The following is a 27888-nucleotide window of genomic DNA, read 5'->3' as shown; positions in this document are numbered from 1 at the left end:
AAAACATACATGCAGCATAATAGCTACTATCTCCAGCAGTCTGATGTGTACATACATTTTAAATGCACACCACTTTCATCTACATGTCTCCATTTGATGTGGAGTCCAAAACCAAATAAGGAAAAGAAAAAGAACACCATTACCTCCATCCTATCTATACATCCTGCCATGGGGCAGATGAGAAACAAAACCCCGCCATGCACTAACTATTCCGGGCTTTGCTGCTGTCCTTCTCCACCTCCCAGCCCCTCCATCTCCTTCTTTGCTTTCGAATGCTGTTTCGTGTGTGTAGGAAGAATCAGAAATCTCCACTGTTCTAGTATTCACTCAGAATTTGGTTTTCTTTTCCCAAGGGCACCTTTTCTGGAGCAAAGCTGGCTCAAGGTGCTGTTTCCTGCAGTGTCCTGTGTGACTTGCTTGTGGGTACAGCTCAAAAGGTGGTACAAATACATATCACCACCATGGCCACCAGAGTCCACGCTGAAGTTTTAATAAGCCAGAAGTAGTGGTGATGGATTGGTAAGACTCGAGCTTGACAATAAGGGAGCAGAAGAGCATTAGAGAGTGGAGCAGGAAGAGGTAGGGGTGGGTGTCACAAGAAGAGTGAGTGGGAGAAGGCAGAGAAACTTCCAAGAAGTTGCTCCAAGATCTAGAAGCATCTGTGGGAGATGAGTGGCATGTAGTAATCTAGGTAGCAGCATGAGCTAGCAGGAGAAAATGATGCCAAGCGAACCTTCTCCTTCTGATTGGAAAGTTGACAGGTTCTGATCACAGTTAAGGGATGCATGGCTTCACTAGGGAAGACAGGCATGAGGGAGAGTAGTAAGATTTCCCTCTAGCTTTTGTGGAGATCCGGGAGGGTGGCAACCACTTTGGCCCCAATCTCTTGACTCTCCTGTGAGTAGGGGAGACCCACAGACCCACCAGGCACTGTGCTTGTACAAGACTCCACCAAGCTTATCCCACCCCCTACTTTTTGCACCTCCATGGCCTTGGCTGCATTTACTGCCGGTGGCTGTGGTTTATCTCCCGTTGTTTATGGCCTGGGACAGGCTGCCTACAAATAGCTCCCCAAAGAGTGGGGAGATTCAGGCATCTGCCATTCTGTGAAGCTTTTTCCAGAAATGAAAAGGACAGTCATAAAATGTTTTTTGGGGGGGGTTAGGGGTGGGCAACATGCATCATAAAAAGCGTAATGGACTAATGCTAATACACAGACTGGCTGCAGCCCAGGGGTGTCTGCTGAGCTCAGACATAAATACTGGGGAGGCATCAAGGAGACAGATTTTTTATTTCTTTGATTTGATGGTGGGGGGAGGTTGGGCATATTTTTTCCTTCATTTCTCTGTCTATGACCATTCCTCTGGGGATACCACCAATCCGTCTGAGACTTAAATTACCCAACATTTTACAGCTTCAAGAGGGGCAGCCATTAGACTATGGGAAAGACTGAAGGTACAAGGGAGGTGGTGGGTACATTATATGGCCTCATGGGGGAGTCTAATTTTGGGGTTTGGTTGTGCCATACACGACCTTGCTAGTGACAAGATAACTGAAGCGGGCGAGTATAGTTATGTTGGGCATATGACTGAATGCGCCTACGAGTAACCATGAACTTGCCCAACATCAGGCACATTTCCAATATTGAAGAAACTGATTAATGTTTTCTATTTAGTAGGAGCCAAAACAGCACCAACACCAACAATCACCCAACAGGAATCCCATCCCTGCCCAGCCTCAGGAATGAAAAGTAAAATACCTGTTTGGTAATTAATAAAAAGTTCACGTACTTGAGGACTCAACCAAACACACTGTTTCCTAGGGTTTTATGTTAAAAAACAAAAAAACAAAAACAAACCCATGTTCTCTGCTAATATTGACCATTAGCCAATTACTTTCTAGCCACACACTTGCCTTTAAGCATGCACTTACACAGAGTGGGTAAATGTACAGTGTATTTGTGGGGCAGACAACAGAAGTGAATGCAAATCCTGTGTTCAAGTAGCCTTGGTTTTGGGTGGTGCTGAGATGCTCTTGCTCCTTTCTCCCTATCATGGAGGTGCTGAACACCTGTGAGTTTGTGGTAGGGTCCTGAGAATTGAATTGGAGAATGGACTCAATCCATCTAAGACCCTGGGTTAACTGAGAAGAAAGAGAAACAGTAGAAACCATGGCAGTGGGGGCAAGAAGCTCCTGTTCACCCTTGCAGTGGGTGGGGAGAAAAAGATTGAAGGCATTTGGAATTCAGATTCCATTGCACCATTTGCTTTGGAGAAATTAATTTTATGTGTGTTGTCCCTGAGAATGGGTGGAAAATAAAGTGGTATTCAGAAGAATGGGTGGCAAGGGCCGGGGTAGATGTTGTAAAAGAAAGCTATCTCTTTTGTCCTCTGTATCTGGGTATATGTGAGGTGAAAGAAAAAGGGGAAGGCAGGGAATCTTATTAGGTGTACTAGACCTGTGCTAAGAGATTTAGATGCTTATTGAACCTTATTATAATCCTTCTGAAGAAGGTATTATTATGACCTTTTTAAAGACAAGAACTCTCAACTCTGAATTGCTGAGAAGTTAAATAACTTGGCCAAGGTCACGTACTTAGTAAATAGTAGAGTTAGGACTTGAACTCAAACCATTGTCTTATCTCAATGATATAAAACAATGAAAGAAAAAATCAATAAGTGATGGTTTAGAAGAAAAATTATTTTCAGTCTGAAAATCAAAAGAGCAGGGACTAGTGCATCCCTTGTGCCAACTGGTACAAATTATTATTCTAAGTGATAAAGGGAGGTCACCACATGTGCCATTGTTGGAAAAGGGTTAGATAACCCTTGTGCATGATGAAACGTGATTACTCAGGCTGAGGGTGAATGGGGCACTGACAGTCACCGAAGCTGAACTGGGGGCTAATTGCCGGAAGAGACTGGGTTTCCCCATGACTAAATATGCTGCAAATTTACCTGGAAAAGAATCTCAACATGAAAGAGAGCTAACCCTTGTGTGTGAAATTAACGGGTTGTCTATGGCCCAGGGAGCTCTCTGGATGGGGACCCTTGGAATCAGTTGTCAGTAGGGGTCTTGCCCAATCATCCACCTAGAAATGAGGCCCAACTGGGCCCATCAGTAGGAGTTTGGCTCAGCCTCTTTCAAATAAGCTTAGGGTATGAGGAAAATTCCTCTTCCCTTAGTTGGCTAGTGTCTTAGCCTAAACTGACTCCCATTAGGTTAGACATAAAGCAGAACTTCCTGGCTACGAGCTGTCTGAAGCTTGACCATGAGCGACCAACATTGGCTCTGGCATATCCTTTCCTAAAGACTTTAAAGAGCAGCAGAGACACCTAATTGCTGCCCACAGCACTGGGTAGGACAGAACCCTTCCTCCAGCCTCACCTTTGCTTGCTGGTATTTCAGTAAAAGGCCCAATACAAATATAGGATGTATAATTTTCACATCATTCTTGGCAAATCCCAGGTGCGCCCCATTAGCAGAGTTCCAAGGATGCCATTTTCTATCAAGAAAAAGACACGCCACATCGGAGTGCTTAGCTCAGGGCCCTATTAATAGCAATCCTAATTATATGGCTGCAAATTTAATTCATAGCAATGATTAGTGTCAGAATCAAAGGCATCAGGCATCAATATTGATGGAATTGCATAAGCCCCATAAACAGAGAACAAGCATTTGGGCCCATCCCCCCAGCAGTGGTCTGCTGTTAACTATTGCATTAATGTCTCTTCCAATTTTGCCAGATCAAAATGACTCCATTTCTCAGTGTTCTCCTCCTCCCCACTGAAACCTTTGCCTGGCCAGCTCTGAATGGGTATGACTGGCACACAAAAGATCCCAGACAATGTCTTTGAAGAAGAGCCCGGGGGCTCCGAGGGATGCATGGGTGATGGGCCCTGGCCCCACGCTTTACCCAGCAGCTTTTGCCCTTGTCAGCAACACTCCTTTGTCTCTCCTTCAGAAAGCTCACAGCAAACAATGATGCCTGGAGAAAGGGGAGTCAGCTGGGGACTGTGTGTGGCACAAAAGGCCGCCACCCCGCGCATTGTGACCCAGGCCAAGAGGGATGGGAAGGTGGAGGAGGAGGCCTGAGGAGAGGGACACAAGGAAGACAGCGTGTGCCGAGGTGACAGCTGCCATGTCCCGAGTTTCCAGGGCACCTTCACTCAAAAGAGTGCAAAGAGGTAGCCCTTCCCCTCTTCTCTCGTGCATCTTCTTGCAGCTCTCCGTCAGGCAAGTGGTAGTCTACACATGGACAAATGGAAGCGTAGAGAAGTTCAATTGAATGCTAAAAAGCTAGTGGTTAAAAGCACAGGTCTGGAGTCAGAGAGCTCTGGATTCAAATCCCAGCTCTCCAATTAGTAGCAGTGTGACTCTGCCAAGTTACTTAGTTTTGTTGAGCCTCAGCTTGTTATATGTAAAATGGAAACAAGACTAATGATTTTTACAATTTGCAAGGGTTGATGAGGCTTAACTGAAACAAAACAAAACACTTAGCCCAGGGCTTAGCATATAGTAAGTGCTTAATTTATAGTGGATCTTTTATGCCTATCCCCATTCAAAAATGTGGCATTCCTAAAGAGAAGACTAACGTGCAAGACTTGAGGGTCCCAATTCAGTGTTCTTCTGATTTGTCAGAACTTCTTAGCCCTGAGGCCAGAAGTGAAGTAGGCCTCCCTGCTGGGCAGGTTCTGGTAAGATCCCTGAGACATGTGGACTGAGGGCTCAGGGATCCTGGTCACCCTAGATCAAGGTTGTATGGTCAGGCCTGGTACAAGAAGCTCAGCTGGATTCTTGCTCCAGGGAAAAAAATCCCTAGATCAATTTTAAGTTCTGCATAGGAAATGCCTGCATGCTAGAGAGGCCGAGGTCAGTCTGATGTTTTGTGCAGAAAGAATGTTCTTTAGGCCGGGCGCAGTGGCTCACGCCTGTAATCCCAGCACTTTGGGGGGCCAAGGTGGGTGGATCACAAGGTCAGGAGATCGAGACCATCCTGGCCAACATGTTGAAACCCTGTCTCTACTAAAAACACAAAAATTAACTGGGCGTGGTGGCATGAGCCTGTAATCCCAGCTACTTGGGAGGCTGAGGCAGGAGAATCACTTGAACTAGGGAGTTGGAGGTTGCAGTGAGCTGAGATCACGCCACTGCACTCCAGCCTGGTGACAAAGTGAGACTCTGTCTCAAAAAAAAAGAAAAAAAAAGTCCTTTAAAATGATATAGGGTAGGGCCCCAAAATTGGAATTCAAAAACCTGGGTTCCAGTCTTGCCTCCGTGGGTAAGAACCTGGGTGAGTTTCAGCAGATCACTCCACCTTTCTAGGCTCAGCTAACTCATTCATAAAATAGAACAATACGCATCTTACTTGTCCAAAGTCAGTAGACCAGATCAGTTTTCTGAGGTCCCCTCCAGCTACTAAATCTATGATACACATTTAAGGGAACACTCTTGATCTTGCTTGATAGTGTCAATCTTATCCCCTGGGGGCCTTAACCCCAATTCCCCAGCCTCTTCCCCTCAATTGTCAAGCATGGGAATTCCAGATTTGTTATTAAAGCCTGTTGATGCCATTTCTCCTTCCAGATTAGCTGGGGGACACTCAGCCTTTGCCATAGAAACCAGAACACAGGGTAGGATGGGGATGGCTGATTGGGACAACCCAGTGGCACCAGCTCCTGAACTTCTTTCCCACCTTGGAGCCTAGAAACCTTTCTGGAGGCTGAGGCCAGGAGAAGAACAGAACCACGGGAAGAGACTCAGAAGGCCAGAGCTCCAGATTCATTTTCACCACATTCATCTCCATGTATTTCCTGCCTCCCTGGACAGAGAGGCACATGCTAGCAAGAAGGAAAGAGACGTTAAAGTAGCCATAAGCTCTTAGCTTGATCATCGTGGGCTACACAAGTGACTTAGGTATATGCTGGGCCCATCTCCACCCTGAAATATTTGTCGTTCTGTTTCCAATTTCCACATCTTCCCTTGATTTACAACTTGACCCCAAGTAAGTCCATAATCTCTGAATTTCAGAATCACCATCTGCAACAGAGCAGTGAAATATCCCAATCCTTCTTTTTTTTTTTTTTTTTTCTTTTTTTGGAGACAGAGTCTTGCTCTGTCGCCTAGGCTGGTGTGCAGTGGTACAATCTTGGCTCCCTGCAACCTCCGCCTCCCGGCTTCAAGTGATTCTCCTGCCTCCTGCCTCAGCCTCCTTAGTAGCTGGGATTGCAGGCATCCGCCACCAGGCCCAGCTAATTTTTTTTTTGTATTTTTAGTAGAGACGGGGTTTCGCCATGTTGGCCAGACTGGTCTTGAACTCTTGACCTCAGGCAATCTGCCTGCCTCGGCCTCCCAAAGTGCTGGGATAACAGGCGTGAACAACCGCGCCCGGCCTCCAGTCCTTCTTGATCATCTGAAAATTATATGGGACTAATGAACTAATAGAATCAAAGAGAATTTGGGACTGTGGCAGAAAAACATGGTAATAGTACAGGAGTGGTAGTAGTAATACTAGTAGGAGGAGTCACTCTAGCAGCAACAGAGGTGGTAGCAGCAATGACTGCCATTTATTAAGCATCTCCTATGTCAAGATCTGTGTTAGACATTATATATCCTCCATGTCTGATACGCACAGCAATCTTGCCAGGCAGGCATGGGTGGTCCAGATGAGTAAACTGAGGTCCCCTCAGATCACGTAATTCATCGAAGGCAGAGTTGTGCAGGACAGGATATTGTGGTTGGTGTGGAGACATGCAAAGGGGGAGAATGGGCCTGTTTTAGTTAATTCTGCGAAGCTACAACAGGGCAACTGACACTTCCTTCAGCCCCACCCTGGGGAGGGGGTCAGTACATATTGTTTGGTGATATGAGACTGGGAAACCTCTCACTGGTGACTAATGCAACTGGATGCCAAAGTCCAGCAGGATTAGATTAGTTGGGCTCAGCTGGTCCCGTCTTCTAAGTATTTTTTTCCCATGACTCAGGGCTGGGAGTAGGGGACAGGATTCTCTTCCTCCATTTGACCTTGCAAACATGTCACTGAAAAGGAGCCTGATCTGACAGCTTCACTACCCCAGGGAGCCAGGGAAGAAGTGGGGTTTTGGGGAAGCCTCAAAGATACCAGTAATAATAGAAAGCACTTGCATGCCAAGCACTATATTAAGCACTTTTTACACACGATTTTATTTAATCCTTACAACAAATATGCAGAGTGCTTATTACTACCCCACTCCACAGGAAAAAAAAATCAAAGTTCACAACTTAAGTCACAATTGTAGTAATATTTAAATGCACATATGCCCATGTGCCCAAGCTCTGCACTCCATCCCTTCCATGAATTATTTATGATCTATTTTTTCCTTAGCATTTATCACCCACTAAACATAATATATATTGTGATTACTTACTTTGTTTGTCTGACTTCCCACATTCAGATAATTTCCATCAGGGCAAGAATTTTTTTTTTTTTTCTTTTTGAGATGGAGTCTCTCTGTGTCCCCCAGCCTGGAATGCAGTGGTGCAATCTCGGCTCACTGCAACCTCTGCCTCCTAGGTTCAAGCAATTCCCCCACCTTGGCCTCCTGAGTAGCTGGGATTACAGGCACATGCCACCATGCCCGGCTAATTTTTATATTTTTAGTAGAGATGGGGTTTCATCATGTTGGCCAGGCTGGTCTTGAACTCCTGACCTCAGGTGATCAGCCCGCCTCGGCCTCCTAAAGTGCTGGGATTACAGGTGTGAGCCACCATACCTGGCCAGGGCAGCCATTTTTGACAGTTTTATTTTCTACTGCTTTATACCAAGCTCCTGGCACACAGTACATATTCAATAAATATCAGTTCAATAATGAATTATGTCATTTAATCCTTATTGTAATCTTATGATGCCGGTACCAGAACTGTCCTCATTTTACATTGAGGAAATTAAAGCTCAGAGGTCACACAGCTAGTAGGATGGAGTCAGGACTGGATCTCTCCAAAGCCCCTATACTCTTTGTTATGCAAATTGGTCCCTACTTGAAGGCAGGAGAGTGGACCAGGTGGTCTTTGTAAGTCCCTTCTGACTCAGAGATCTAGGTCCATGTACCAAATCCACAGACAGGCAAGGCTTAATGGTGTAAAAGGGTCTGTATTTTCCTAAAGATAAGACCTCTGTAAACACCAGCACCTTGGCCTCTTGAAAATTTTGCATAGCCTATTTAGGTCACCTGGATTCTGTGAGCTTGAATCATTACGCCCATCCCCCGCATCCCCAAAACACAGTTCTCTGTGTTTCACCTGCTCTGCAATAAAGCCCCGAGCTGCAGTTCAATGTTAAGACTGCAAAATAGCCAGCTGAATACACAGCCTGAGGACTCATACAAGAATTGTCCAAGATTGAAGTATATTAGAAACTACACAAAAAGTACAAAAAATAAATGAGTCTTTAGTTTCTCCCCTTTCAGAATGACTCTGGGAGATCAGGATCTCCTTCCCTGGGGTCTGCTGGGGATCTGGATAGAGCCGACATCCCCTGTCTACACCTGCCATGGTCAAGCAAGGAGATGTGCTGGCCAGAGTGTGTGTGTCAAGACGGGTGGGAGTGGGACATTCTGTAAATATGCCCCTTTCTTGTGCCAACCAAATGCAGCCTTTCCCAGCTTTCAGAAGACCAGTTCTGGGGACCCAAGAGGCCTATATAGAACAACAAAACAAACAGCGAGCTTGGCGGCGGGAGCCCGGGCAGGGAGCCAAACTCATTACTAGGGATGTGGTGGTGAGCTCCCTGAACCACCACCCCACCCCTTCCATGCAGGCTCTGGGGAAGGGGAGAGGGTCTCTACTCCCCACCACCCCAGTGTCCAGCATTGCTGAGACGCCTGGGCGAGTTAGGGTATCGGATGGGCAGTCTCAGGTCCCAGGAGCGCCACTAAGTCTCTTAGATGTGGACCTGCAGCTCCGGCTGTTTACTCAATCAAGGGTTCATACTGAGAGACAAGTGAATCATTTCCACTCAGAGGAATGAGTGGCTATTGTTTGGTGGGGCTGGCACAGAGAGAAAGGCATGTTTCTCAGCTTTTCATCCAACTTGGCCTTCTGTCTGCCAAGGCAACTCCACCCCACGAGAGGAGCCAAGTAACAGGTTAGTGTGTTTGGGGAGAAAGTCTAAATGCCAATGTCAATATTGGCATTGGAGGGTGGGGGTGAGCATATAACCTTGGGCAAGACATTTAGTATAGCTACGGCTCAGTTTCCTACATCTGTAAAATGGGGTAAAGATGCAGAGGCGATCAGCACCCTCAGTTGAAGTATTTGAGGAAGATGAAAAGAACCACGGAAACGTATGTTGCAAACAGTCAGTGTTATCAAATAACTGAGTAATAACCCCAGGGCTGAGGAGAGTTAATACTTTGGTGCTCCTGATGGATTCTTTCTAATGCCTAAGCTGCTACTGTAAGAAGCTCACAGTTTTCCTGGCTTTGCTTAGTAAATCGTTTGTGCGATTACAAAGAGAAGAATAGAATTGGGACGTCAGGGCTTCCTGTGGGCTGGGGACTGGAGACCTTGGGTTGGTATGTCCCTTAGGGAAAGGCAGAAAGAATTTTCCTTTAAGAATTTCACAGGCATTTCAGCAGCCACCATTAGCTAATGGGAAAGAAGGTAGTGCCAGAATAGGCCGGGGCCCTCCCCAGAGCTTGGAAAGTCTCTGAGGATTTGCAAAAACATCCCAAGAGTCATACAGAGACTGGTGGGGGAAGCAGTGGTTCCCTGGGCATTCTTGCCTGCTTCCCCTGTTATACACAAGCCTGCATCTGATCCAGGTGAAGCAGATGGCTGTCTGTACTATTCTGGGGCCCTCCAGGCAACAGTGTAAATGCTGTCCCCTTCCTCCAGCCAACTTTTCTGAGATTACCACCCCACCCTCTTCCAGATGTTGTTAACCAGAAAACAAACTCCTTTCCTGTTACCCACCAGAAGTTGTCCTGTTTCCTTGACTCCTCATGCCACTGCCACGCCAACCCTCCTCCTCCCCTCACTGACCTACCCAACACATCATACCTTCCTTCCTTCGCAACCAACCACATCAACAGGAGTCACTGTTGGTGTCTGATTCTATTTCAATTCGTACAAATAGATGTCTGGCATAGAATAGGCACCCAATACATTTGAGATCACTTTCATGAGCACCTAATGTGTATCTGGCAGTGGGGATGGCATGATGAATGTGAAAAGGAAGGTCCCTGCCCTCAAAGATCTGTGAATCTCAAGGGAGGTAGACACCTTAAGAGCTGCTCCCTTGCCAGATGCTGTGGGGTCTAGGAGGGTGCCATGCATAGTGGTTGAAGGGACAGGGTAAAGGACATGTCACAATGCTTGAGCAGCATAAGAGGTTTCTGGTGGGGATGGAAAAGAGAGCCAGCAGCATCTGCTGCTGTTTAAGGTCCCTGGGACTAAGAGGCTAGAGAGCCTCGGCAAAACACTACCCCCCAGCTTCTGTGAGGAGCCCTGCAGGGATGTGAAACCTGGGTTGAGGCGGCAGTTTAGCAGCTGCAAATGGAAGGAAGAAACCAAAGGAACTTCACCCTAACCCAAGTTAGTCCTTCCTTCCATTGTCCTGCCATCTTTCACTTGCTCAGCTTGACTTCTTCCCTCTTTTGCCCCATGGCATGAGCTTGATTTGCCTCCTGTCTCCGCACTGAAACCTGGGAAATCATGTAAAATGAGTTTCCAGTTCCTGTTGCCACTCTTCCTCCATCTCCATCTGCTTTGGTGTTTGCACTTAATCTCTATCATCTGGACTCCCACTGCCTATTCTTAACCAGGAGGGATGCTGTCATGAGGAACTGGACCCAGACCCCAGGATAACCTGCTTTTCCCTCCCCTACATCTGGCCCTAGGCCTGCCTGTCCTCATCATCCTGGCCATGCCTTGCCCTGTCTGTGCCAAGCCCCTCCTACCTGACCCTGAGGGGCTTTCTGCTACACTAAGGGCAGGCTCAAAACCAGCCTCATTTCAAAGCCCACATCCAGGGGACCTTGGTCTTCCCTTTTCTGCTCCTCTTCTCTGCCTCAGCCTGTCCTCCTTCATCGCACGCTTTGCTGACAAAGCCAGAGAAACAGTGGCAGCATCATTGAGAAGATCTGAGATTTGATGCAGGAATCCCCTTGACAGCACCCATGGTTGGTGACCATCCAGTCTCTGCTTGCATATTTCCACTGACTAGGACCTCATTCCTTCCTGAGTCAGCTCTCTCCATCATGGGACAGTCTGGCTGTAAAAAACGTCTTCCTTACATGAAGCGGAAAGCTGCACTGCTGTAACGCCTACCCAGTGGCCCTATTCTGCCCTCTGGGGCCACACTGAATAAGCCTAATTCATCTTCCATAGCTTAATGGATAAGCCTGCAGATTGTAAAACCAGGTAATCACAGTTCAAGTCCTAGCTCTGCCATTTTATTTGCTGTGTGACTTTATTATTATTTTTTAACCTTTCTTGACCTCCATTTCCTCATCTTTAAAATGGAGGTGATAATAGCACCTACCTCATAGAGTTATATAAAGAGTAAATGAGTTAACAGATATAAAGCTCTTCAATAGCGTGTGACACATAATAAGTGCTCAGTAAATTATGTTATGTAAAGACAGCTGTTCTATGTCCTGCTTTATTCACTCTTTTTCCCTTCACATAGCATGATTCCCACATCCATCCAGCTCTTGTTTATCTGGCACTTGAGTTTGCTTAACACCCTCTTGCAATGTTATCTCCAAGGTAAAGTGGAGTCACTGTGTCTCGTGACATAGAAGATGTTCTTCTATTATCATGATGAAGACTAACTTTGTTGAAGCAATATATCACAGAGTTGGCTCATGTCAACCTCACGGTTCGCTAAAATCCCAAGATCCTTTTCGCTTGATCTCCTTACGGCTTAAAGCCTCACAGGGCTCTCCCTTCCCTCTTATCTGTCCAAGTCTTCTGAGCTTCTCTGCATGTTGGACCTTCATTGCATATGCTTTGTACCTTCTCAGTGTGGCACCCAAGGTCTAGAATGCCCTTCTCTCCCCCAACTCATCAGTTCATCAGTTCTTCTGTCTCATCTAGTCTATAAGCAGACCCCGGTAATCTTCCTTTTCAGTAAAGCTTTGCAGATTGATCACACTATAGTTGCTGTTTTGTTTGAATTGTTCCACCCTTATGGTGAATCTTTGCATGTCTTCTTATCACCTGCAATGCACTGACCCTTAGCTTATGCAGCATTGCACATATAGGTTTTTTTGTTTTTTTGTTTTTTTTTTGAGACAGACTCTTGCCCTGTCGCCCAGGCTAGTGGCGCGATCTGGGCTCACTGCAACCTCCACCTCCCAGGTTCAAGCAATTCTCTTGCCTCAGCCTCCTGAGTAGCTGGGATTACAGGTGCACACCACCATGCCCTGCTGATTTTTGTATTTTTAGTAGAGACAGGGTTTCACCATGTTGGTCAGGCTGGTCTCAAACTCTTGTTTTTGTTTTGCTTTGTTTTGTTTTGCTTTTGAGACGGAGTCTCACTCTGTTGCCCAGGCTGGAGTGCAGTAGCATGATCTTGGCTCACTGCAACCTCCACCTCCTGGGTTCAAGCGATTCTCCCACCTCAGCCTCCCGAGTGGCTAGGACTACAGGCATGTGCCACCATGCCTAGCTAATTTTTGTATTTTTAGTAGAGACGGGGTTTCACCATGTTGGCTGGGCTGGTCTTGAACTCCTGACCTCAGGTGATCCACCTGCCTCGGCCTCCCAAAGTGCTGCGATTATAGGCATGAGCCACCGCGCCCGGCCTCACACACAGGTTTTGGGGACTTAACCTTATTCTGTCTGTTCCTTCCACATGTTTGCAGCTCAGAAGGCAGTGGTCTTGTCTAGGGTGCTCTCCATGCACCTTGCAGAGAGCAGTGTATAAGCAGCTATGTGGACACAGCACATAAGAGTGCCCTGTGGTCCTATCACTTCTAGCAAGTCTCTGCTTCCTCTAAACTTACATACACAGGGACATCCTGTTCCTACAGACCACAGTAGATGAGGGCTGGACAGCCTGACAGACGCCGGGAGAAGTGAGTAGTTCTGACGCACCCGGCTTCCCTTCCCTTTCCAAACTCTTAGCTATTTTTTTTCTTTATTTTCCTTCCTGTGTTGAAAGAGCTATGGGGCCTGGACCATAGTAGGGTTTCCTGGGGACATTCCATAAATTCTTCATGGGTTATTTCTCTGGAGAGGGGTGGGAGCAAGTAAGCTGGTAGACGGGAGGCCAGCAGGGGCCTGGGTATGAATGTCAAGTACCTCAAAGCAGCGTGGGTGGGAAGGAAGGGTGAGCTGCACAGAGGAGGAAGGAGGGGTGTCATGAGCTCATAGAAGCCGCCAAAGAAAGGCCAAGCAAAGAGTGAGAAGAAGCAGCCAAATCACAGGTCAGAACAAGCTGTGGGTAACCACGCCCCCAGCTTTGCCCTTGAACCTGCTGATTTGTCTCCACAGTAACTTGTCCGTCAGGGTTTCAATAAGGCCAGGAGAACTTGGCCAACTCAGGTGTGCGACTTGGATAGATGCCAAGCAGCCCCTAGTGTGTGCTGTGCACGATGCAGGGAGATATGGGGAAAGTCAACTCAAGGTCCCTTTGTGTCTGGTTGGGTCCCTTTTCCTTTATTCACTTCTCATCCATCCATTCAGCAAACACTGATTCCTTAATTCACATCTAGATCTGAAGAGAGTGAAAGCACTGGCCCCTAGCTGACCTCTGTAGCAAGCCTGGACCTGAAGATCATTCTCAGTCTCCCTCCCTGGGCTCTAGAGCTACTTCTTTAAGTAAAAATGGTGCCAAATTGGGTGTCAAGGCAAGAAGCAACTTGTCCTAGATCTCTAAGCTTGGGCAAGTCAATTTTCTTCTCTGGACCTCAGTATCCCTGTCAAATAATGAGAGTATTGGGCCAGGCAATCTCTAAGGTTCCTTAAAGAATGGTTCTATTTTTCAAAGCAGTTTTGAAGCCTATCCCATGAGTTAACACTTGGTGACAGGATTAAAGGGGAAGAAGGGAACAGTCCAAAAAGCATGACCCCTGCCTTTCACAGAACTTTCAAGAGAATCAAGGAGACAGAATGACACACATGACCTGGAGCAGTGACTGAAGGTAGGGGAAAGGTGCTCACACCAGCCTGTGTGGCTTCTGCTGGCCCTTAGAGAGCCTGTGTGCCATTTAGGAAAAGGTGGTCCCTATGGGTAGATGACTTAGTAAGAGACGTCCCATGAGCAGATGTTTATACCACAGGGCACGTGATGTGACAGGGAGAGCTCAGGCTGGATTTCAACTCCCATTAGGCCCCTTAACACAATCCTCCTAGGCCAGGCACAATTTGCTCAACTGGATGTGGTGACCCTGGCTGAGCAGGGAAGTAGCCGGCCTCAGGGTTCCAAGCTGAACTGCTTCTTGGTAGAAGCCACTTTTAAATCTTAGCAGAATTTCACACAGCAACTCCTTCCCTTCCCATTTTGGAAAAGCAAATGCAAGGACCACATTCTTTCTCTCTTCCATGTGCCGAAAAGCCAAGCTAGGGTCCCTAGTCCCAGGCAGAGTGGAGGGCACAGAAGAGGAACATGTAGGAACCTCTACAGCAAGTGAGGAAATGGTTAAATATCTTTGGTATCATGAGAACCAGAAGAAGCCTGGAGGGTTTAGCACTGCTAGGTGAACCCAGGCCAGTTCTTCTCACCTCCCCTGGCAGTAATTCAGAACAAGCAGAACATAGAAATTCTTCCTTGGGCTCACTCCAGGTTACCCTCCTTCCACATTTCCAAACAACATCCCTCCCAAGGCTCTAAATGGATTAGGAGGAAAGAGCTCCAGGGTGATGTCAACATCAAAGGGTGAGATGCAGTGAGGTCTTGCATGTTCCTTGATCCACAGGTGCTGGGACCAGGGAAAGGTGGCAGGAGGGTAAGCTTGGGAAAAGGGATTAGCTGAGACCGGAAAGAATGTGGCTGCTCTAATCCCACATAATGAACCAGATTGTGCGCCCTCTCTGCACCCTAGGCACTAGACAAGCCGGTACAAGCTGTTGGCTTCAGCCTGCTGCACAAGAGGCCTCCCATGCTGCCATCCCCAGACAGCGTGTGCCCTCCAGCTGGCAGAAGTACCCTGGGAGGCTCAAGGTAAAATGTCCACTTCCACCTGGCAGCTTACATCTGGGTGGGGAGCTGGGAAGGGAAGAGTCTGTGATTGCAGGAAGAGGAAAGACTGGAGAATGGTGTCTTCTTCAGGCATCATATACCATCAGAGAGCAGCACCCACCGTTTGCCCCAGGCCTTAGAATTGGGACCAGTAATCTGCTTCAACCAACTTCTCTGAATTCAACAAAGACCAGTATAATCAACTTTACAGGTTCTAGGAAGGGATTTGCGATTTTGGAGATTTATAATGTACATAATCAAAAACTTAGTTTTGCTTGATTTGGGAATGAAGAGCAATTTTTTTTTTTTTTTTTTTTTGCTTTTGCAGATGCACCTTCTTAAAGTTTTTTCTTAAAGTTTGGGAAATATTGAAATATGCTTGCATTCCTTACATACCCAATGACTGATGGCTGGAGGAAGTAGCTAGAAGCTAAGTCACAAAATTAACCCCTTCTTACCTCCCCATTTCACCTTTGTTCCCCAAGAAAATAAAGTTGCCTGTAGTTAAACCTCCACCAATAGCTACCTTCCAAGAGGGACTCTTTGCTGAGGAGGTGAATGGCATTGAAGCATCTGAACTCATAGACTCTTACCTTTTTCAGCTTGCCACTCTTAGTCCCCACAAAAACCACGCTGTAGCCGTTGTAAACGTAGGAGGCCACAGAGGTCATGCGGTCCCTGCTGGTGGTGTACAGGGTCAGGCCCTCCACTGGAGTTGAGCCTCCCAGCGGCTGGTTGATGTCCAGTCCACAGAAGTTATCATCGATGGGGACAGGCTGGAGGGAAGGGGAAGGAATTGGGGTGAGTAACAGTGGAGGCATGGTGAAGTCTCTACACGACCCATATCCCCAACTTCCAGCCTTAGGACACCAGGCCTCAGAGAGGCAGACATGGGAGTTCAGGGGCCCTAATACAAGCTGCAGACAAAAACTTCTCACCAGGTAACCCACAAATTCCATGTTGGTTCTTACGAAGCCAGATGAAAGAACAGGCAGCAACCTTCCACTTAGCTGGCGTCACCTGTATCTACCTTTCTGCCAGGAGAAACAGGATCAATTTGTAAAGCTAAGTGCCTGAACTCATTTTCTATTTATTTTAATGTCCCTCAGGACCATGGCATTCTGTGGGGATCTTTCTATTTCAGACAAGAGTTCCTTCAGTGGATAATCAGTCTAAAGGCAACATTACAGGATTTCTACCAGCCCAGAAAGGGTTTCTTGTTTGTTTCTTGGGCTGTAGGGTCTCCCTTTGGGTGCAAGAAATTTTAGGCCATTCAACTATCCAGTTGTTTAATATTTACCAGCACGTCACTGGAGCCAACCATGGGAATTCTAGCTCCCTACTATCTTTCCATACTGGAAAGAGATCAGAATTGTCATAATAATATCGAATAGTACCTTATACTTTGGAAAAGTTAGTTAATCTACCTATGCCTCAGTTTCTTCCTTTGGAATAATACCTGCCCACCTTTCTGATAGAATTGTGAAGGAACAAATGAAATAATGCATGCAAAAGATTTGTGTTAAGTTGTCCAACTCTTTCCACTATTGTGCATCATAGATCTTCAACAATGTTTGGGTAAATATAATTAAGAGAGAATTCTGGAGGTGGTGTCCTTCATATTTCCAGCCTTTAAGGAGAGTGGTGGTGTGGCTCCATAATGTATCTGTCAGCAGCGACTGGAGCATGTTTGAAAGAAGATCACCTTGAGCAAGTGAAAAAAAAATTGTGGCCGGGCACAGTGGCTCACGCCTGTAATCCCAGCACTTTGGGAGGCCAAGGTGGGCAGATCACGAAGTCAGGAGATCGAGACCATTCTGGCCAACATAGTGAAACCCTGTCTCTACTAAAAATACAAAAAATTAGCCGGGCGTGGTGGTGTGTGCCTGTAGTCCCAGCTACTTGGGAGGCTGAGGTGGGAGAATCGCCTGAACCCAGGAGGCGGAGGTTGCAGTGAGCCGAGATTGCGCCACTGCACTCCAGCCTGGGCGACAGAACGAGACTCTGTCTCCAAAAAAAAAAAAAAAAAAAAAAAAAATTGCTGGAAAGAAAGTAGGAAGATCTTGATCCTATCCCCTGTTCTGCCACTAACTGGTTGTGAAAACTTGGACAAGCAGGGTCCTCTTGTAGGGCTCTTAAAGGGAATGTTAAATTGATGATTTCTAAGATCTCAAGAAAGATCTTAGGTCTCTCATCTAAAACAGAATGAAAGACAAAGACCATAATGCTTCCTGAGGCAGGGGCTGCTGAGGGGTTTGCATTCTGTACACAGTGCTCAGCACAGGGCTGGGTCAGAATGGGTGCTCTGACATGGCCCAGTTAATGGCACAATGTGGAATCCTGTGGCAAAGGCTGCAGGCTCTGGGCCAGAAAGAGCCCCGCATCCTGTGGCAGCTGTTCCTTCTGGGTCTGTGAAGGCATCCCAGAGGAGGAAGGAAATGGCTATCGTAGAAATCATAGAAAGCAGCAGAACAGCCTGCCCCCATGCTCCCTTCAGCCTCCTCTCACCCTCACCAGGGAAGAGCAGGCTGACACATCATCACTCGTTGACAGCCTCATTTCTTTGGAATAATTGGTTTATAAGTTACGGCATATGATTTTTTTTTTTTAAAACCAGGGACTTCCATTCCTTTCTCTTTTCAGTCCCAAAAGGAGCAGAGGCTCATTTTCTGTGGTTCCACAGTTTTGTAGAGAGCTGCTGCTCCTGTTACTAGTAGGGATGATGGTGCTGCACTTGTGTGTGTATATTCTTCAGGAAAGAAAACAAATTTTTAGGTTAAGATGACTTTTGAACCCGGGATAATATTGAGCCCCACAGAGCAGAAGGAATGAGTTTCTCAGGAAGGGAGTGAAGCTGTGGTGTGCTGAAGCCAGCTGATAGGGAATAACTGTGCATTCAGTGACATCCCATGATGCTTGAAATCAGCCAGGATAGGTGTATTTATACCATGGCAATTGGCAGAGGCTACAAACCAGAGCATTCCTCTCCCTCCCCTGCCTGCATAGAGCCAGTTATTTAATATTTACCAGCACACCACTGGAGCCAACCACGGGAATTCTAGCTCCCTAGAAAAGCAGGTCAGAGTTATCAGCTACACTTTTTACATTGTGTACTTCTCTTCCTCATCTCATCCCTACACTACAGGCAGCTACTGCCCTGGCTAAGATGAAAGTGATCCAGATTTTAGGCCTTTCTCTACTGAAACCAGCTGTGTGACCTTGATATGCCATGTACCATGTCTCAGCCTCAGTTTTCTCATCTGTAAAGTAAAAGTATTGGAACAGGTAATTGTCAAGCTTCCTTTGAGCTCTAAACGTCCTTAATTTCATGGCTTCCATTTCTTTCCCACTTTCTGCAGGGCTGGTAAGGCCACAGAGTCTGGGCACAGGCGTAGCCCAAGTCAGCTTTTGAGAAATGATGACAGAAGCAAAAACCTGGTAATCCTAGATTTTGCTACCGTCTTATTGATTCTAGAATCTCCAGAACTATTAAAAAAAAAAAAAAGATTTATTCTCAGCCTAAGCCCTTAGGATTGGCTGGAATTTCTTTTCTTTTTTTTTTTTTTTGAGACGGAGTCTCGCTCTGTCGCCCAGGCTGGAGTGCAGTGGTGCAATCTCGGCTCACTGCAAGCTCCGCCTCCCGGGTTCACGCCATTCTCCTGCCTCAGCCTCCCGAGTAGCTGGGACTACAGGCGCCCGCCACTGCGCCCGGCTAATTTTTTGTATTTTTAGTAGAGATGGGGTTTCACCGTGGTCTCAATCTCCTGACCTCGTGATCCGCCCACCTCGGCCTCCCAAAGTGCTGGGATTACAGGCGTGAGCCACCGCGCCCAGCCGGCTGGAATTTCTTTTCTCCTCAAGTTGTTTTTCAATATATTGTTAGATATTCCCAAACACCTGATGCACCTTTACTTTTGCTCAAATGGTGAGAGCTTGGTGTATGGCTTTCCTTGGAAACAGAGGGGCTCAATAGAGAGAGACTGGACTAAGAAGTAATACAGCTGAACTAAATTCAAATCCCCGCTTTATCACTTATAGCTGTGGAGATCTGAGCAACTTACTTAGTCTTTGTGAGCCTTTGTTTTTTAATCTATAAAATGGGGAAGATAACTTTTGCTTTATGGGGTCATTGTGAGGAGCAAGTGAGATAACACTTAAATTGCCAAGCTTAGCCTTTAGGACTAGCTGCTATTCAATGAGTGATAGCCCCCTTTTTCCTCCCTTTTCTGGGATCAGAGCTCAAATTTTTGATCTGAGATTTCCATGTTATTCCAGAGTCATGTTAAAATCAAGCTCTGGGACCACAGCTTCTTTCATTTATCCTTATTCCCCTCTAAAGCCACCAAAATATTTCTGGGTCCCTGGGTCTTAGTTCTTTGGAGTATCAGGGTCTTTAAGGGGCCATTCCTCTTGCAGCCCTTGCACCAGAAGGGTGTGGTGCTGAAGGGGTGGAGGCAGGGGCTCTCCACTCTAAGGTCCTGGCCCCACTCACTGTCACCTCTCTCCCAGTGCCTTTGCTATCCTTTTGTAACTAGCCCAGGCTTGTCCCTCTGCTCTGGAGCAGAGAAGAGTGTCATCTTCCTCTTTCCTCTGGCTCAGAAGCAGGCAGGAATCAGCAGTTTCCTCCTGACAAGGCCCCCTCTGGGTTATGGGAACTAGGCTGGACTCTGCAAGCATTTAACCCTTACGGAGGGTTACATTTCCTCTCCACCTCTCCGCATTGGTTAGGGCCAGTGGCCATAAAATTTTGGCGTTAAAAAAAAAAAAAACCAGAGACTATCTAGTCTAGCTTCCTCATTTTAAAACAGTAAGATAACTAAGAAAATACCTGGCTCTTTACTACTGTGATTAATATTAATAATCATAGCTGCCCATTTATTGAATGCTTATTATGTTCCAGGTATTGTGCTAAGCACTTTACATAAATTTTCCATTTGATCCTCATAATAACCATGAAAAGAAGATAATATTATCTCTATTTTAAAGACGAAAAACTTACAGCTCAGACCAGGTACATAACTTGCCCAAAGTCACACAAGGAGTAAGTGGTAGGACTGATTTTTAATCCCCATCTGTTTTACTTCAAAGCCTTAACCACGACTCTTCTACCACACCAAGCAAATGATGACAGAAATAGAAGCGTAGCCTTGGAATGATGTTTTCTTGCTTCAAGTACTGGTGCTTGGTCCCAACGGCAGGCACCTTCAATTTAGAGTACTCAGAAGGTAGCCGTATGGGCCCCTTGGTCTCATATATTTTTTTCTAGGTTGAAGATCCAGAGCCCTCAGCACTGTGTACAAGAAACCTACTTTTGCACTTCTCACACTCCCTGTTAACTCCCTGTGTAATAATAAACCTAACATTTCCAGGCATGGTGCTAATCTCTCCATGTATTATCTCATCTGATCATCCCATGAGCTAGGCATTATTATTTCCATCTCACAGATGAGAATGTAGAGATGCTAAGGTGCTTCTGAAGAAGGCAGGAAGAAACACAGATGGAATCTGAAGCCTGGCTTTTGTCTCAGAAGCTCAAACTCTGAGCCACTACATTATGTTGCCAGCTGTCTCTAGCTCTCTCTCTCTTTCTCCCTCTCTCTCTCTCTCTTCCCCCTACTAGATTATAAGATCTGTGAGACTAGTGATCATGTCTTTTTTTTTTTTTTTTTTTCTGAGACAGGGTCTCACTCTGTCACCCAGGCTGGAGTATAGTAGCACAATCTTGGCTCACTGCAACCTCCACCTCCCATGCTCAGGCCTCCAGAGTAGCTGGTACTACAGGTGTGCATCACCACACCCAGCTAATTTTTGGATTTTTTATAGAGATGGAGTTTTGTCATGTTGCCCAGGCTGGTCTCGAACTCCTGAGCTCAAGCAATCTGCCTACCTTAGCCTCCCAAAGTGCTGGGATTACAGGTGTGAGCCACCGCACCCAGCCGATCATGTCTTTTTATGTTTGCATCCCCAGTGCCTAGTACAGTGCCAGGCATTCAGAAGATCTTCAATACTACTTGTAAATGAATAGAGGGATGGGTAGATGGATGATGGTGGATGAATAAAGAGAGGGATGAATGGATAGATGGAGGGCTAGGTAGACAAATGGATGATGGATAGATAAAGATATAGAGACATAGATTAAGGGAGAAAAAAGAGGGATGAGTGGATAAAGAGATGGATGAAGGGATGGAGGAAAGAATGAAGGGAAGGATCAGGGACAGATGAATGGAGGTTTAGGTAAATGGATGAATAGATGGATGGATGGATGATGGATGGATGGATGGATGGAGAGATGCATGGAGGGAGAGAGCTAAGGAGGAAGGAGGGATAGATGGATAGGAGAATAAAAGGAGGGAAGGAAAGGGGATGGATGAAAGGACAGATGGGTGGATAAATGAATGGATGGTTGGATGGTTGGATGAATGATGGAAGAAGAGTGGATCATGAATACTTTGATGGCAGCACCATGAGCCGCTGACAGGGCAGTGCTTGCCACTGATTTTCTTGTCTCTGCTTTCCTCAGGTCTGGATTCTGAGCTTTTCATCCTCTCCTCTTTTGCCTTTGCCCACACTCCTGATTCTTCTCCAGTTTTCCATCAGTTGTTCAAGCCAGACTCCCTTCCCTCTCCTCTGACTTAGATTTCCGATCTCCACTTGACCCCCTCACTGGGAACCATAGTGGCCTACAGCTCTGTGTGTACATGACCTAGTCCCCATTACTTCTGATGGACCCCATCACCTGCTGCTCTTTCTCTCACATACTCTGATCTGGCTGCAGTGGCCTCCTTACTGTTCCTCAGACACTCCAGGCATGCCCTGAATTCTTTGCACATTCTCCTCACCCTTTCTCTCTCTGGAATGCTTTCTCTGGACACTTGCGTGGCTCCCTTTCTTCCCATCCTCAGTTTTTGCTTAGACACCACTTTCTCAGTGAGTCAGTCCTCTCAGCTACTGCCTCTCCCCCTTTCCTGTTTATTTTTCTCTATAGCCATTATCACCATTTGGCAAACTAACATGTATTATGCGTTCATTTGTCTCACCCAACTAGCGTGTAATCTCCATGAGGGCAGTGAGCTTTGTAGGGTTGTATGGTTCACAGCTGAAGCCTGCAGCATTTACAATAGCACCTGATGTGATGTAGGCACTCAATACATATATTTGAAATGACAACAAATCAACACACATATCCCAAGTATCTGGTGTACGTATGACCCTGCGTTATTGGTTACCACCTGATAACCTGAGTCTGAAAACCTCTTTCATTTCAGGTCCATGGTGGTGTGGGAGCAGATGTGCCCCAGGGCATGGACAGGAATGTTGGAACCTGTGTCATGGAGCAGGAGCAGAGTGAGGTGTGTGCCTCCTTACCGCCTTGGTGCACTGGACATCCTTCCCCAGCAGCCAGTTGAGCTCCAGGTTGCCCTCACCCTGGTAGCAGGACTGCAGGCGCTCCTTGATCTGCAAGTTGATGGCCCGAATAGGGAAGGCACACAGGGCAGAGTCATCGGGCGGGTGGTGATACTGCTTCTGCCCTTTGGAGAAGATGGCAAAGAGTACATCATCCTGGCTGGTGATATTGAAGGCCTGGGCCAGTGAGTCCCCAGGCTTGGCCAGGTAAGCAGCCTGCAGGAGGCGGTATTCCACCCCGGCCCGGGTGCAGCCGAAGGGCAGGGACACGTATGAGTGGAACTTGGGGTCATCCTTGCAGAGCCGCACGATGCGTGAGGTGTAGAAGAGGTCTCCAGCGGAGTTGATGGCCACACCCTCAGGGGTCTCGGGCTGGACAGTGAGAAAGTAGACAAAGCCCCCACTAGCAAAGCCGTAGATGTAGAAGATGTCAAAGTGGGAGACCAGGGCCAGGGTGTCTGAAGGGATCTTGATGAGAGAGGAGACAAAATCACTGTGTAGCTCGTAGTCGAGCATGGCTGAGGACTCAGGGTCTCGGGGCAGCTTCCGGCTGGACAGGGTCGGGAAGTAATCCTGCTTCCCATCCACAGCCGTGCCGATGAAGAGCTTGCCATCCTCACCCTCAGAGCGCACAATCACCCCGTACATGGTGCCCGTCTTGTTGACACTGGACAGGTAGTGCTCCTTCTTGTGGGATGGCTCCACCAGGATGAAGAGGTCATCCAGCCGCAGCAGCTTGCAGACCCCCTGGTAGAGGCTCCCACAGGCCAGCAGGCGGTTCTCAGAGTAGTCAATGATGAGCAGCTTGTTGACATTGTTGGTGAGGGTGAGCACTTCGCTGCAGGGCTGCACGATGAGGGGCGGGTAACAAGACTTGTTGTCCTCTTCTGGCCCTGTCTTATGAGCCACCTGGATGGTCAGGTTGCCTGTCAGCTTATAGACCCGGTTGATGGCCCCCACATAGACGGCCCCTGTCCCTCGGTGGACGGTCAAGTGGTTGAAGGTCCAGTCACGATTCTCAGAGTGGAAGGTGCTGAACTGAGGCATGCCAGCTGCTGGGGGGGCCAGCAGCACCCAGACCACTGAGAGCAGGACCACAGAGCGGCTGTCCACCTCCAGGGCCCGGGGCCAGGGCCGCCTCTGTTCCATGCTGAGAGGGACGGCGGTGAGGAGACGGCTCCTGTGTGTGCTCATCTGCTCCACCTTCCCCGGTTGGCCCTCACATGATTCTGCAAAACACAAGGCAGAGTGGTCAGACCAAAAATAATTTCCGGGAGGAGCAAAGAGGCTGGCCTGACCCAGGGTCCCCATCCTGGTTTAGCTCTGTGAGTCTCCTCCTTCTGAATTTTGGTTTTTCTATTTTTAACATACTTTCTCCCTCTTAGGAATGTTCAGGGAATCCTGTTATCTATTTTGGTCTCTAGCCTTTATGCTATAAAATACTTGCTTTTTTAAAAATTTTATTTTACAAAGCATCTCTATTTCTGGCCTCTTAAGCCATCGTTTTCATCTCTCAGAGAGGTTAAAAGGCTGTTGAAGTTCACCCAGCCAGTCAATTTGATGTTAGGACTAAACCCAGTCTTCCCTATCCTACCGGCACGTCTTATCCCAGCCCAGTGGAAATCGCTCCTGTTTTTCGAAAGCTTGTTAGGCAGGCCATCCCCCAGGCTCTCCAGGTCAACTGCTCCCAGAGTCTGATATTGCACACAAAATTCCTTCCTATTTTAGACTTCCATCACCTCACTCCGCTGCATCTCTTCACTTTCTCATGCTCTGTTATCCACAGAGAGGCAAGGAGCTGGTCACCCTGAGTGAGAGTGCCCTGCTCTGCCCTCAGCCCTTTCTTCTCCAGCAAGAAGAACCCCTGATCACTAGCTGTTAGAACAGCTGTTAGAACTTGTTAGGAAAGGGAAAAATGTTGTAGCCAACAAGACTGGGATTCCCACATGTGCCATTCCGGAGCCGGAAAAGCCCTCGGGAGACAGGCAGATCTCCTGAGATCCCCCGATCCTTCTCAAGGTGGACACCCAGCTGCTGCCAGGCAGCCAGGTCCTCGGGAAATTGCTTCAACCTCTGCCTCTCTGCAGGCAGAGCACATGGGAAGCCAGGACACACAGAGAAGCAGTCTCCTTGCTAGGGGTTACTGGCTGGCTGAGTCCAGCTTCAGCCACCTGGGGCAGGGGTACCAGGTTTGGGAGAATGTGGGGAGCAGCAAAGGGTGGTGAGGTGAGGTTCAGTCTCATTTCAGGCACTGCTGGGGCCTCCTGACTGTTTCAGCATCCATGAAATCACCAGTGGGCCTCAGTGGGCCATGCTCGAAGCCCAGTCTCTAGCCCTGACTCCTTTACTCTTCCCCCTGCCTCCTGACTCCCAGGCTTTAAGGCTCCTCCACTTCCAGAGCCTTGGTGCTTATTCTTCCCTGTTCCAAGGAAGCTGCCCAGAGGGGCAAGGTGGGGCTCCTGAGGACAGCCTGTAGCCAGGGGCAGTCTGGGCCAGGGGCAGGAAGTCAGAGAGCAGGACCTGGAGGTCAGAGAGCAGGGCCTGTTCCATCACTATCATGGTACTGTCCTGACTTATGGAGAGGGACAGTGGGAAGTGACTACGGCACCAGGAGAAGGCAGCGAGCTGTCCGGCAGAGAAAGCTTTTCTCAGCTGGACAGATCATCCAGCAACCTTCTCAGGCAAGTCCAGACAGAACTCTGGGCACACAAGATGGCAGGGATGGAAACACCCGAAGGATGGAGAGTTTGCTCCAAGGCAGCTTAGGAGAGGCCTTTCTCCCTCAACTCGCCATTCTGGCTGGATTGGGTTATAATTAGAACAGACACCACTTAGAGAATCCCCTAGAGTTTCTTTAGGAACGACCCTTCCTCTTGTTCAGCTCTGCATCCTCGGTCTGGCAGCCACCGTGGTGCCACAGTAGGTCCCACCTAACTCCCTCCTCCAACCCGACTCCCCCAGGGTGTTCGGGGTGACTCATGAGGCCCTGGGCTTCCTTGGAAAGAGGAAGGCAACACCGGCATGAGACTCAGGCTGACCTCAGCTACTCCGACACAGCCCTTCCGGCCCCAGGCGCACACCGGCAAAGCCTCCCAACAGACAGGGCTTTCAGTTTGGAAACCAGAGGTTATTTTTAGCTATGTCCTGAGGCCGGTAGCAGGACGTGAATTCCTGAAGAGGAGCTGTGGAAAGGAAATAACAGAATCCTTAAATTCTCCAGCTGGATGGGGAATTGCAAGAGGCCATTCTCTGCCCCTGTCGCTGGGAAGAAAATCTCCTTGGGTTCCAGGTGGAGAGTGGTTCCTCCTTGAGGAGCTGCGAGGGGAGGAAGGGGGTTCTGGTAGCAGAGATAACATGGAAGGACTTAGTATGCGGTTAAGATCAGCCACCTCACCTCCCTGCTTGGTATCCTCCCAAGACACAGTTTGAATAGTGAGTGGCTTTTGTTGTTGTTAGACAGAATTTGGGAACAAATTTGGGATTTGAGGCAAGTCAAGTCTCATGTCCCTTTCTGGTAGAATGGGAATAACTACAGTATGTAACTTTCAAGTTGTCATGACAGTAAATGAGACAATATAGAGACCAACCTCTTAGCATGGTGGCAGGCAAACAGTGAGCACTTAACTTATGTTAGTTTTTGTTATCATTATTATTATTGAGACAGAGTCTTGCTCTGTCACCCAGGCTGGAGTGCAGTGGTGTGATCTCAGCTCATTGAGACCTCCGCCTCCCTGGTTCAAGCGATTCTGCTGCCTCAGCCTCCACAGTAGATGGGACTACAGGCACGTGCCACCACACCCGCCTAATTTTTTTTTTTTTTTTTTGTATTTTTAGTAAAGGCAGGGTTTCACCATGTTGGCCACACTGCTCTCAATCTCCTGACCTCGTGATCCACCTGCCTTGGCCTCCCAAAGTGCTGGGATTACAGGCGTGAGCCACTGCACCTGGCCTGTTACTGTCTTTGAAGACTCCACAGGAGATGGCACTTCTGAAATCCTGCCACAGCTCTTGACTTCTCTTTTTGCTTATATTCTTCCTTTCCCACCCACAATGAGATGAACACTGTGGGTGTGCCTTTGATCCCTAGGCCTCCCCGACCCAGTGACAGAGCTCAGTCTGGGAAGCATGTGGCAAGGGGAAAGAAATAGATCCAGGGTGATTTTCTTTGTCATACTACTGCACAAGTCCCAATATAGCCTCTCCGCAGACTGCAGGAAGGCTGGTGGAAACACAGGATCCTGAGAGTTAGACTGAGAATGAGAAAACTGTCCTGATGTCTAGAAGGCATGAGGTCACAGGGCAGGAAGAAAGGTGGGAGACTCAGGAACCCTGGGTTCACATTCTGCCTGTGTGACTCATGAATTATAGTGTCACTCTCTTTAGACCAGTCTGGCATTTCCATGAGCCTATTTCTTGATCTTAAAACAAAAGGTATTTGAATTAGTCAACCTATAAGTTTTCCTTTTTCAGATAAAATGCTACCTCGAAGCTCAGTTCCTTCAGTTCCTGGAGTCTGTGATTCCAATAGCAGCTGAGGTTTTTTGCTCCAACCTGGAGAGGCTGATTAGGTCAGGAGCTTTTTTCTTTTTCTTTTCTTTTTTTTTTTTTTTTTCAGGCCAGTAGTTCTAAACAGACCACTCCAGCTGGGCTGTTTTCCTCTCACCCGCATGCAGCATTCGCTTTGGGACAGGCCACTCCTGATAACCAGCCAAGTGAATTCATCTCACAGGACTCAGGGACCGCCCGCCTGGGAGCAGCTGTCATTGGACACTGGAGTCAAGAGGAGGCACAGTCTCCTGCAGTGAGGGGAGGTTTGCACCCCACCCTGGGAGTGTGGCCTTCATAAAGACAGCTGACTTCAAGGGCACGTTGAGAGCCTTCATCTTTCTATGCCAAATTGATGTGACTAAGTGGCTGTTCCAAGCAGAGCCCAGTGGGCAAAGATCAGGCCTCCTATCCACATTCTGAGTAAGGGAGGACGGAGCCCACCTTTGTGCCTCTGGTGAGAGGCAGTGCGATATAACAATTAAATGCATGAGCTCTGAACTTAGGTGCCTGGACGCAAATGGAGCCTATAGCTGTGTACACTTGGTCAAGGTACTTAGCCATTCTATGATGTTATCTAACTATCTATATAAAATAGGTTTAGTACTAGTAGCTACGTCATAGGATTATTACAATGAAATCAGTTAATACATATAAAGCACTTAGAACAGTTCATGGCCATCTTAAGTGTTTAAGATACATTAGCCTTTGTTATTAGCAATTTATTTGTCATTATTTCCAGCTCCTCACCTCCATCCATCCCATCACCTGTC

At 47.5% G+C, this 27888-nt stretch overlaps 1 protein-coding gene across 1 annotated transcript in view; it reads right to left on the bottom strand.

The window, feature by feature from the left end:
• The window catches only part of PLXNA2 (plexin A2), a 222069-nt gene that overhangs the window by 171860 nt on the left and 22321 nt on the right, over nucleotides 1–27888 (bottom strand). Inside the window, exons 2-3 of the mRNA XM_031014522.3 lie at nucleotides 22532–23799; nucleotides 15760–15942 (exon numbers count right to left, since the gene is read on the bottom strand). Coding sequence (XP_030870382.1) covers nucleotides 15760–15942; nucleotides 22532–23764 — 1416 coding nt within the window. The 5' untranslated portion in view covers nucleotides 23765–23799. The remainder of the gene's footprint in view (nucleotides 1–15759; nucleotides 15943–22531; nucleotides 23800–27888) is intronic.

Source organism: Gorilla gorilla, chromosome 1, assembly GCF_029281585.2.
Source record: "Gorilla gorilla gorilla isolate KB3781 chromosome 1, NHGRI_mGorGor1-v2.1_pri, whole genome shotgun sequence".
NCBI classification, from domain to species: Eukaryota; Metazoa; Chordata; class Mammalia; order Primates; family Hominidae; genus Gorilla; species Gorilla gorilla.
The sequence above is the reverse complement of the archived record's forward strand: the minus strand, read 5'-3'. Positions and strand labels throughout refer to the sequence as shown.